The sequence below is a fragment of the Gossypium raimondii genome, chromosome 5, assembly GCF_025698545.1.
Source record: "Gossypium raimondii isolate GPD5lz chromosome 5, ASM2569854v1, whole genome shotgun sequence".
In the NCBI taxonomy this organism is placed as follows: Eukaryota; Viridiplantae; Streptophyta; class Magnoliopsida; order Malvales; family Malvaceae; genus Gossypium; species Gossypium raimondii.
The window spans coordinates 38,580,955-38,592,476 of NC_068569.1; the positions used below are offsets into that span (position 1 = coordinate 38,580,955).

The 11,522-nt window shown below is 36.3% G+C and overlaps 1 protein-coding gene across 1 annotated transcript; it reads left to right on the plus strand.

Moving 5' to 3' along the window:
* Nucleotides 1-206: 206 nt before the first annotated feature.
* LOC128041059 (uncharacterized) lies at nucleotides 207-4,833 on the plus strand. Its single transcript, XM_052630363.1, is given in 8 exon segments — nucleotides 207-1,297; nucleotides 1,394-1,843; nucleotides 2,276-2,816; nucleotides 2,910-3,199; nucleotides 3,201-3,310; nucleotides 3,554-3,586; nucleotides 4,175-4,531; nucleotides 4,589-4,833. Coding segments are annotated over 8 exon segments (3,117 nt in total).
* Nucleotides 4,834-11,522: the final 6,689 nt, after the last annotated feature.

Below are 11,522 nucleotides of genomic sequence, written 5' to 3' on the forward strand. Positions count from 1 at the left end.
ATAATTTCTTAATTTTAATCATCATGTCTAGGAGTCCGGAACGACGAGCAACAAGTGGAGGAGCCTCGAATGCCGCTGGTGGAGGAGTTAATCTTTAACCAAGGAGAAACGTTCCCGGAGGCGGAGTGCCCGATCTACAAGTTCAAGCAATCGTGCGAGAAATTTCTCGTTTGTTCCAACCTCAACTCGATCCCCTTCATGAACGAATGGAACAAATGGAGGAACGAAGCCAACGTGCGAACACCCCTCCTATCCCGAGAAGAGAGCGAGAACGTCCATGGCAACATGCAAATGATCTATATGAAGCAAGTGACGTTGAAAGTGATCGAGCTTCGCGACAAAGTGCAAGGCGACAAGGCCAACGAGCACGGGGACCAAGAGATCGAGAGAGGACCGATGATGATTTAAAAAACATTAAAATGGCGATTCCTACTTCTCAAGGAAGGTCGGATCCCGAGGCCTATCTTAAATGGGAGAAGAAGGTGGAATTAGTTTTCGAGTGCCACAATTACTCGGAAAGTAAGAAGGTGAAGTTAGCTGTTATAGAATTCTCCGACTACGCCATAATATGGTGGGATCAACTCACGATGAGCCGAAGACGCAATGGCGAACGTCCCGTGTCTACATGGGCGGAAATGAAAGCCATAATGAGAAAGCGATTCATTCCTGCTTACTATCACCGGGAGTTGTATCAAAAGCTCCAAAGCTTAACTCAAGGCCAACGAAGCGTGGAGGATTACTACAAGGAAATGGAAGTGGCCATGATCCGCGCCGATGTGGAGGAAGATCGAGAAGCCACCATGGCTCGATTTCTCGCCGGCCTTAACCGAGATATTGCAAATATTGTGGAGCTACACCATTATGTCGAGGTCATTGATATGGTCCATATGGCCATAAAGGTTGAAAAACAATTAAAGAGAAAAGGTACGTTCCGTTCTTTCCCTAATACTTCTTCTACGACTAGGTGGGGGCAAGGATCCAACAAACGAGACTTACCGAGTCGAAATAAAGAAGTAAGTGGAGCTACCAAATTCAACAAACCAATGGCCGAATCGAGTAAAGGAAAGATGGATGCCCAACCAAATAGATCACGAGACATAAAATGCTTCAAATGTCTTGGAAGGGGCCACATCGCAAGCCAATGCCCGAACCGGAATGTGATGTTTGTTCGAGATGATGGTGAAATTGAATCCGAAAGTGAACAAGAGAACGAGGCTGTTGAACAACTCGAAGAAGAGGAAGACATCGAACAAGCCGAGAATGGAGAAATCTTGGTTGTAAAAAGAAGCCTTACTTTGCAAGGTGCCGAAAATGATCAACAACGCGAAAACATCTTCCATACGCGATGTCAAGTGCAAGGTAAGATTTGTTGCGTGATAATCGATGGGGGAAGTTGTACAAATGTGGCTAGTACGTTGATGGTAGAGAAACTTGGATTGGCCACCACCAAACATCCCCATCCGTATAAACTCCAATGGCTTAACGATGGTGGAGAATTGAAGGTAACAAAACAAGTGCTCATTTCATTCACAATCGGAAAATATCAAGATGAAGTGATGTGCGATGTTGTACCGATGCATGCGGGGCATCTTCTTTTGGGACGTCCGTGGCAATTCGACAAGCGAGCAATTCATGATGGTTACACAAATCGATTCTCTTTTAAGCATATGGGACGAATGGTGACACTAGCTCCATTATCACCGAAACAAGTGTACGAAGATCAACTCAAAATGATGAGTTCGATTGAAAAATCAAAAGAAATTGAGAGAGAGCAAAAAAATGAAAAGAATAAAGAAAAAAGTGAAGAAAAGAAGAAAAACAAAAAGATGAGTGATAAAAAAAGAGAGAGTGATTCAAAAGAAAAAGAAATGAGTGATGAGATTGAAAAAAAGAATTTGTTTGTAAAAGAGAGGGAAGTTCGAAAATAGATGTTATTGAAACAACCATTGTTGGTTCTTTTGTACAAGGAGAGCTTGCTTGGCACTAATGAATTTGATGAGAAGTTGCCCTCTTCTGTTTTGTCTGTGTTGCAGGATTTTAAAGATGTTTTCCCGGAAGAAATCCCGAGTGGGTTGCCACCTATTCGTGGAATTGAACACCAAATAGACTTGGTGCCGGGGGCTACTATTCCGAACCGTCCTACTTATCGAAGCAATCCCGAAGAGACGAAAGAACTACAAAAGTAAGTGAACGAACTTCTTGAAAAAGTCTATGTGCGTGAAAGCCTTAGTCCATGCGTCGTGCCTATTTTGCTCGTTCCGAAGAAGGATGGAACGTGGAGGATGTGTGTGGACTGCCGTGCAATTAATAAGATAACCATTAAGTATCGCCATCCTATACCGCGATTGGATGATATGCTTGATGAACTAAGTGGCGCAAGTTTGTTTTCAAAAATCGATCTTAAAAGTGGTTATCACCAAATATGGATGCGTGAGGGAGACGAGTGGAAGACTGCTTTCAAAACAAAGCATGGGCTTTACGAATGGCTCGTTATGCCATTTAGCTTAACGAACGCCCCAAGCACGTTCATGAGGCTTATGAACCATGTTCTAAGACCTTTTATTGGTAGATTTTGCGTAGTATACTTCGATGATATATTGATCTATAGTAAAAATTTGGATGAACATGTTTTACATTTAAAGGCTATTTTGGAAATATTGAGAAAAGAAACCTTGTATGCTAATTTGAAGAAATGTGATTTTTGCACTAACAAGGTTGTGTTTTTAGGTTTTGTTGTTAGCTCGGAGGGTCTTGAAGTCGATCAAGAGAAGATCAAGGCGATCCAAGAATGGCCCCGTCCGACGAATGTCTCCCAAGTTCGAAGTTTCCATGGATTAGTAAGTTTTTACCGACGATTCGTGCCAAACTTCAGCACCTTAGCCGCACCCTTAATTGGGGTTATTCGTAAGAATTCTAATTTTGTATGGGGAGAGGAGCAAGAAAAATCATTTCTGAAAATTAAAGATTGTTTAACTCATGCACCATTATTAGCTTTGCCTAATTTTGATAAAACTTTCGAGTTAGAGTGTGATGCATCAGGTTTAGGTATTGGAGCCGTGTTGATGCAAGATGGATGCCCTATCACGTATTTTAGTGAGAAACTCAACGGTGCCGTTTTAAACTACCCGACGTACGACAAGGAGCTCTACTCGTTGGTTCGAGCCTTAGAAACGTGGCAGCACTATCTTTGGCCCAAAGAATGACCACGAGTCCTTGAAGTATTTAAAAGGGCAACACAAGTTGAATAAGAGGCATGCTAAGTGGGTAGAATTTCTCGAATCTTTTCCATATGTTATTAAATATAAAAAAGGTAAGGAAAACGTAGTGGCTGATGCACTATCTCGAAGGTATGTGTTGCTAAATATTTTGGATGCAAAACTGATGGGGTTTGTATTCCTTAAAGATTTATATGTCAACGATGCTGACTTTGGTGAATTCTTTAGGTTATGCGCAAAAGGAGCTTACGAGAAGTACTATCGACATGATGGGTACTTGTTCCGAGAAGGAAAGCTTTGCATACCCCAAGGTTCCGCACGAGAAGTGTTGATTGAAGAAGCCCATAGTGGAGGATTAATGGGGCACTTTGGTGTTGCTAAGACATTAGCTACATTGCACGAACATTTCTTTTGGCCCAAGATGCGATGAGATGTCGAACGATTTTGTAATAGGTGGATTGCGTGCAAACGGGCTAAGTCACGAATTAAGCCCCACGGTTTGTATAAACCATTACCTATTCCCGAAACCCCTTGGTCTGATATCTCCATGGATTTCGTGCTAGGTTTACCAAGGAGTAAAAATGGCCGAGATTTAATATTTGTGGTTGTAGATAGGTTCTCAAAAATGGCCCATTTTATAGCATGTCATAAAACTGATGATGCCGTTAATATTGCTAACTTATTTTTCAAAGAGGTGGTCAGGTTGCATGGCATGCCTAGGACGATCGTGTCCGACCGAGACGCGAAATTTCTTAGCCATTTTTGGCGAACACTATGGGGGCGTCTTGGAACCAAGCTGTTGTTTTCAACCACTTGCCATCCGCAAACGGACGGCCAAACCGAAGTGGTTAACCGAATTTTGTCCACATTGCTTCGAGCTATCATTAGGAAAAATTTGAAGGCTTGGGAAGAATGTCTACCGCATGTGGAGTTTGCGTATAATCGAGCCATTCATTCAGCTACCAAATTTTCTCCTTTTGAAATCGTTTATGGTTTCAATCCTTTAACACCACTTGACTTAATGCCATTGCCCTCTAACCAATTTGTGCATGTAGATGGAAAGCGTAAAGCTGATTTCGTCAAGCAATTACACCAACGAGTTCGAGAAAACATTGAGGCAATGACCAAGAACTATGAACAACATGCTAACAAAGGTCGTAAACGAGTTGTGTTCGAGCCGGGAGATTGGGTGTGGTTGCATATGCGCAAGGAAAGATTTCCTATGCAACGACGATCTAAACTACTTCCGAGAGGGGATGGACCGTTTCAAGTCCTTGAACGAATTAACGATAATTCTTATAAGTTGGACTTGCCTGGTGAATATAATGTTAGTGCGACCTTTAATGTTTCTGATTTGTCTCCGTTTGATACAGAATTCGATTTGAGGACAAATCGTTCTGAAGAGGAGGGGAATGATGTGAGCTTGCCCATGAACCTAGTAGAGAACGAACAAGAAGACATTAAGCTACCTATTGGTCCGATAACGCAAGCTAGAGCTAAACGATTCAAAGATGCTATTTCAGCACTTGTGGAACGAATTGAGGAAAAAGAAAACAAGGAGCTTAGAGATGAGCTGAACATTTTCAAATTCTTTGAAGTTGAATTTCGTTCCAGCTAGTTAATAAATTGCTGGAATTTTTGGACCATTTAAATAAGCTTTAATTTAGTTTTACTACAGCTTATAAATATGTCTTTAATTAATATAAGTGTTTAATATGTCTTGATTTAGTCAAATTAAAGATGTCTTGATTACATTTAGTTTGTCTAAATTATTACATGTTTTAAATCATCAAATTAATTTATGTGTTATGATTTGTTAATATTTAAGTTGTCTCAATGTTATTTAGGATGTTCACATTATACTTTAATTTAGTTCAATTGAATTTGCTTGAAATTAATTAAGTTTATGTGTGTTTTAGGTGCAAATTAATTTGAAGGTGAATTGGATGATTCATGCATGAAGATTCAATGGATGTGAAGATGCATGCATATTGGGCTCATGCACCTAACGATACATGCATGGAATGCATTAAAATTGGTGTGCTGATTTTTAAGTTTTCTATGTGTCCATTCGGCCAAAAGAGATGATTGTTCATTATCCAAAGCTGCCATTTATTTCCTTCACATTGCTGGAAATCTTTTGGCCATTCGGTTCAAGGTGTTCACACTTTAAGGCTCTTCAAAACCGTCCATTCACACCTGATATGGCTGCTCAAGTACTCTCTTTATTATTGGTAATTTTTCAGCAAGAGTTGCCTCTTGAATGCTCATTTAAACCCATTAGCCGAATGTAGCTGCTACATGCATCTCCAAGATCCATTTGCTTAAGGTGGAAGCTTCATAGTTGGTCACAATTCAGCCGAATCTACATTGCCCCATATTCATGAAGTTAAGCTGAATTTTAGTTGAATGTTTACTTAGAAATTAAGTCTTGAACTTGTCTATTCGGCTACTAGTTGAAAGTCTATAAATAGTTTTTTTTTCTTGTAAAAGGACTTTTGACGAATTTCTGAATGAAATATCATTTTAGTGAGGCAATTCACTCTCTTTATTCTTCAAAGCTCAATTGACTTATCTTTACGAGTGGCGTCAATCTGACTTTGTTTCGAACTTATCACCCTTGGTGTGGCGTTCACAAATATACCGAAGGTTCCTATTTTGCTAAATAGAGGGTCTCTGTTCTATCTACCATTTTTTTTCTTTCTTTTTCTTTGAAACCTTTAAGCCCGGGTCCTTATTGTTAATAATGGTTCGTTCTTGTTTCGTTGGAAACCATTTATTCCCATTTTGTTTCCTAAGCCATTTACAACCATTATAACTCATCTATTGAATTTGAACTAAATCGACACTACCTAAATTCGATCGGGAACATAATACGACTCGTCACATCATCCGAAACGAGCTCGTATCAGTGGTTAAGATGACCTTACTTAACAAGCATTACAAGTCCATCATATAACATAAACTTCAAAGACACAAGTATACTAAATCAGCCATTAATACATCCATAAGACATCAATACAATAGACCTATACATGATAATATTGCCATTTCCATCCATGATAACTTAGCTTATATGTGACCTAAAACATGTCACAAGTAATCATTTTCAAGTCATCATCAACATGCCAAGATAACCTTAAAAACAAGCACTTTAAAGTAACCAAAATCACATAACTTGGTAAGGCATGAAAATGTACCAAACCAACCTAGCTTTCCAAAGCTTATACATGCCAAAACACCATTAACACATACACCATAATACCATTACAAACCACCCTATACATGCCATTATAAAACTTATCCAAATTACTCAAGAACTACCGAATCGTCTACTGGATAGTGTGATAGATCTCCGACGAGCTTCCAACCAAATCGAGCTTCCGATAATCTATAAAACAAGGAAAATAACTACATAAGCAATGAATGCTTAGAAAGCTTGTATAAACTTAAAACATAACTTACCATTTCAATAATGAAATTTAAAAAATAAGTATAAACCTTTACCAATTCCATAAGCTTAATAAAAGCCTATATAACACCATCAAACTCACAAGTTAGGATACTTGTTCATAATACATATGAAATCAACCATGTATAAACATAGCATTTAATTCATCATCATTACATACGATCATGATTCATTCCATTTACTTACTTACTAATTCCAATATTACAATTCATATATTAAACATAAACCATTACCAATGTCACGAGTTTAGTATAAGCCTATTCAAACATCATCAAACTCACACGTTAATAGGTTCATCAATAATACATAAAAACCCATTTACATCATAAGTAGAATTTCATAAGATACATTACATAAGCATAAACTCTTTCATATAATCATGAATCTTTCCATTAAGTCACTTACCGTTCTATTCCTTTTCTACATTACATAAGCATCAACCCTTTCATATAGTCATGAACCTTTCCATTAAATTATTTGCCGTTCCATTCCTTTTATTACCCGTTGAACCATCAAGAATTACATCGGATACTCGGGAAAGCTCACATGAAGTGTGCCTTTACGGATAGCCATAATCTTTCCTTTACATTAATGCTCACACGAACTGTGAAATGGGCCTGCTCACACTAGCTGTGGAGAATCCGCAACAAATGTAGGACCTCAGCCATCGGTAGGACATTTAAGACCAGCACCCAAAACATGAAATCCCTAATGACATGTCATTTGTATCCCAAGAATTCTTAAGGTTCAATCCGGGCTTGTTATCCATCAAATCACCATATCATTGATAAATTTATAATCTAATTCATTTATATTACAATAACATAATAAATAGTTAATTTAACTAACATTAAAACAGTCATAGTTCATATGAACTTACCTAGATAAATACAATTGTAAAACGAAGTTGACGACTAATCCATCACTTAGCTTTTCCTCAATTTTGATTTGTTTTGATCGTTTCTTAATCTAAATAATAATTTTTATTCAATTAAATCATTCAATTAACATAATTAATTCAAGCCTATAATCCATTTTAAGTTGAATTTATAAAATTACCCGATTATTTTAACATTTATGCAATTTAGTCCTTGAACCCAAAATTTTAAATTTAACAAAATTTTACAATTTCCCAAGTCAACCGAATTTCTTCCTATGTTAGGACAGTCTACAATTCTTCACAATTTACAAAATTCCATAAAATTTAAATATTTTATCAATTAAACCCATTAACTAAAAACTATAAAAATCACTTAATAAACTATTTCTAATCATCTATCAATATTTCTATTTCACTAATGAACATCAAAATAACTAAAAATCATCAATGGAAACATCTAAAATTTTTAACAGTTTTAAAAACGAAGGTATGGGTTAGTTGGACCTAGTTGCAACGATCACAAAAACATAAAAATACAAGAAAAGGGTGAAAATTTCACTCACATGCTAAGAAAATGTTATGATGGCCGAACCTTCAACCTTTAATGGTGATTTTCTCCTTTCTCAATTTCGGTCAAACACAATTAGAAAGATGGCAATCCACTTTTGTTTTATTTTACTAATTATTTTTTATTAAATTACCAATTTACCCTTCAGTTATTCATACATTTTCAACCTATTTCATGCCTTAACTATCCATGCAAATTAGAAGTGGCATAGTTACATTATAAAACCTCCCACTTTTACTAATTACTTCCTTTAATCACATAATTCGATAATACATGAGTTTTGATATCTATTAAATTTAGTTCTTTTTATTCAATTAATGAACTAAACATTAAAATTTCTTAACCAAATTTTAATACGACCTTAATAACACTCCCTAAATATTTAATAAAATATTTGTGGCTTAGTTTATAGAAATGAGGTCCTGATACCTTATTTTTAAAACCACTACATTCAGGGTCATACCACTTGATCCTAATTATTCATTCAAATAACATAAATTGCCAATTTAAAATTTATTTTAATACTACATTTAACTCATAAATATTAAATAATAACATTTACACACTTACTCATTGGATTTGTGGCCTCGAACAACTATTTTTGACACCATTAAAAAACAAACTGTTACACGAGCTGTGGAGAACCCGCAACAAATGGAGAACCTCAACCATCGAAAGAACATTCAAGAACAACACCCGAAACATGAAATCCCTAATGACATGTCATTATTATAGTAAGAGTTCTTTAGGTTCAAATAAGACTATTTATTCGTCAATTACTCAAAACATTGATATATGTATATTCAAGTCCGTCTATAACTAGCACAATATAGCAGATAATCAATTTAACTATAATTAATATGATTATAATTCATATGAACTTACCTCGATAAGTATGGTTGCAATAGCCGAATTAAAGTCTAGTCCAAAGCTTTAGCTTTTCCCCGATTTAAGTCAGGTTGTTGTTTATCTTGATCTAAATAGATAATTTCATTCAATGAAGTACTTCAAGTATTCAATTCAATTAGTAATTCATATTTATGTAAAATTACAAAATTACCGCAAATATTTTAACTTTTTACAATTTAGTCCTTAAGCTCGAAACTTGAAATTTAACCATTTTAACCTAAACTCATGTTAACTGGTTCTACTAGGGTGCAACCTTGTAACACCCCAAATTTGGCCTAGACGTTATGGCCGAATCTGGCGATGTCACATGGAATGGGATTTGAAGACAAGATTGTCGAGTTAAAACCGTTACAGTTAGTTAGCTTTTATTTAATTCAAAAAAATAAGTACTAGTTTTGATTTGCTTTAAAACTTGTCTCTTAGCGGAAGCTTTTGTAACCAATTAATTTAGGGAAAATCATTTCTATTTACGAAAACCTTAGTTTTTAGAAAAACCGTGTTTTGTTGAGTTGCAGCTTAAAAAACCCATAAAAACAGTATAAAGTCCCAAATTTAAAGCCAACCAGTACATAGTCCAAAAGTTACATCAAAAACCCTAAATAAGTAAAAAATTCTAGACATTAACGGAAAGTAGTCTAAAATTTACGTGTGGCCACTGTTGAGTCCTCCACTACACCGGCCTGTCAAGTTGGGGATTACCTATACAGATTAAACAGAAAAAGGGTGAGTTTTTGCAAACTCAGTGTATAATCCCCACAAAAAACATGCATACAAATATCTAACAACATTCAGTTAGATACAGTCTGGGGCCTAGGCCCATCACAGAATCAGTTTGGGCCTTAGCTGTTCAGATATAGTCTCAGAAATACATTAGGGCCTTGGCCTATATCAGATACAGAATGTAGATACAGTAAATCAGAATCATACCCACAAGCCTCTACACACCATCTCCGTCCAACCCTACACACCATGTGGGGATTAAATCAACCCACCCATCCCTACACACCATGCTGAATCGAAATGCGGCACATAATCAAAAGGTTGCAACTGAGCTACTAGATAATAGGCTTAATAGCCTTTCAATCACTTCCTCCAAATATCATCAACCCACCTCGATGCAATGCAACATACAAAATATGTCATGCCATTATGCAATTAATAGTACATACATTCAGATATCATAAGTCATGCTCAGTATAGAAATCAGACAGATAGATCAGACATATAGGGGCCTAAGTAAAGCTTACCGACCCTACAGTAGGTCCACAGTCGACTTGGGATACCCGTGAACCTTACAAAACTTTTCAAAAAAATGGGCTCACATGCCCATGTGGCCCACTCGGCCCAAATTGGCCTTGGCCACGTGATCCATTTTTAATGTAACCCGTGCTAGTTAACTATTCATATATGTTTTCACTATTTACTTATATGTTTCTTTAAAGCTGTCTACTTAAGTCACTGTTACTAAATTTTTTATATCTTGAGCTACAGAATTCCAAATTAAGGTTCGCTTGACATCTTTGAAACTAAACTCAAATACAATAAAATTTTTAGAATTTTTGGTTCAGCCAATAAGTACAGTAAAATCTTCAATCTTACCATTGTTCTAATATTTGACAGCTTCAACCTATCTTTGCTAAAAATTAATTATCTCTTAGTACAAAATTTGGATGATGTTACAATTTGTTTCTATTGGAAATAGACTCATTAATAATTTAAACATTTAAATTTTAACCCCTAATTATTTTTCTCCAATTTTTGATGATTTACAATTCCATTACTTACACCATTTCATCTATGAGAAACTAGACTCAATAAGATTTAATTCCATATTTTTTCATCCTCTAATTCGATTTCCACAATTTATGGTGAATTTTCAAAGTTAGTCTACTGCTGCTGTCCAAACAGCAAGCAATTTCAGCTTTTCGCCGAATCCCATTTTTTTGCGTTTTGGGTACACACCTGGTTTTGGTTGATGCTAAACAATCCTTGAGCACTCAAAATCCTATAATTGAACAAATAACACTAATTTAATCTCAAATAACGTGATCCCAAATCGAACTTGTATCAAGGTTTTAACCCATAAGTGGCTAAACCTTACCTTCAACCGATGAATAGTAATTCCCACACAAACTAAGACTCCGATTGGTGATTACGAGCCCTTGAAACCTCCCCTAATTGGCATAAACAAAACATTTCAGAAGAAAGTTAACAAACAAAGACAAATCACTTATCTAAAACTTACAGAACGATCGTAGACAAATGTGGAGCGACACGAGGCAGAGTGGGAAAAGAAAAATCAAGAAGATGAAGGGTGAAAGAGAGCAGAAATCCTACAGCAATGAAGAGAAAAACAAGAGGGTGGAGGGATTTTGGGGAAAGTAAAAAAAAAGGAAAGAAAAAGATGAACAGAATATTTAATAACCACCCCAATCCCTTATTTCTCTCCATCAAACTCCCCACTAAATTCACTACTCA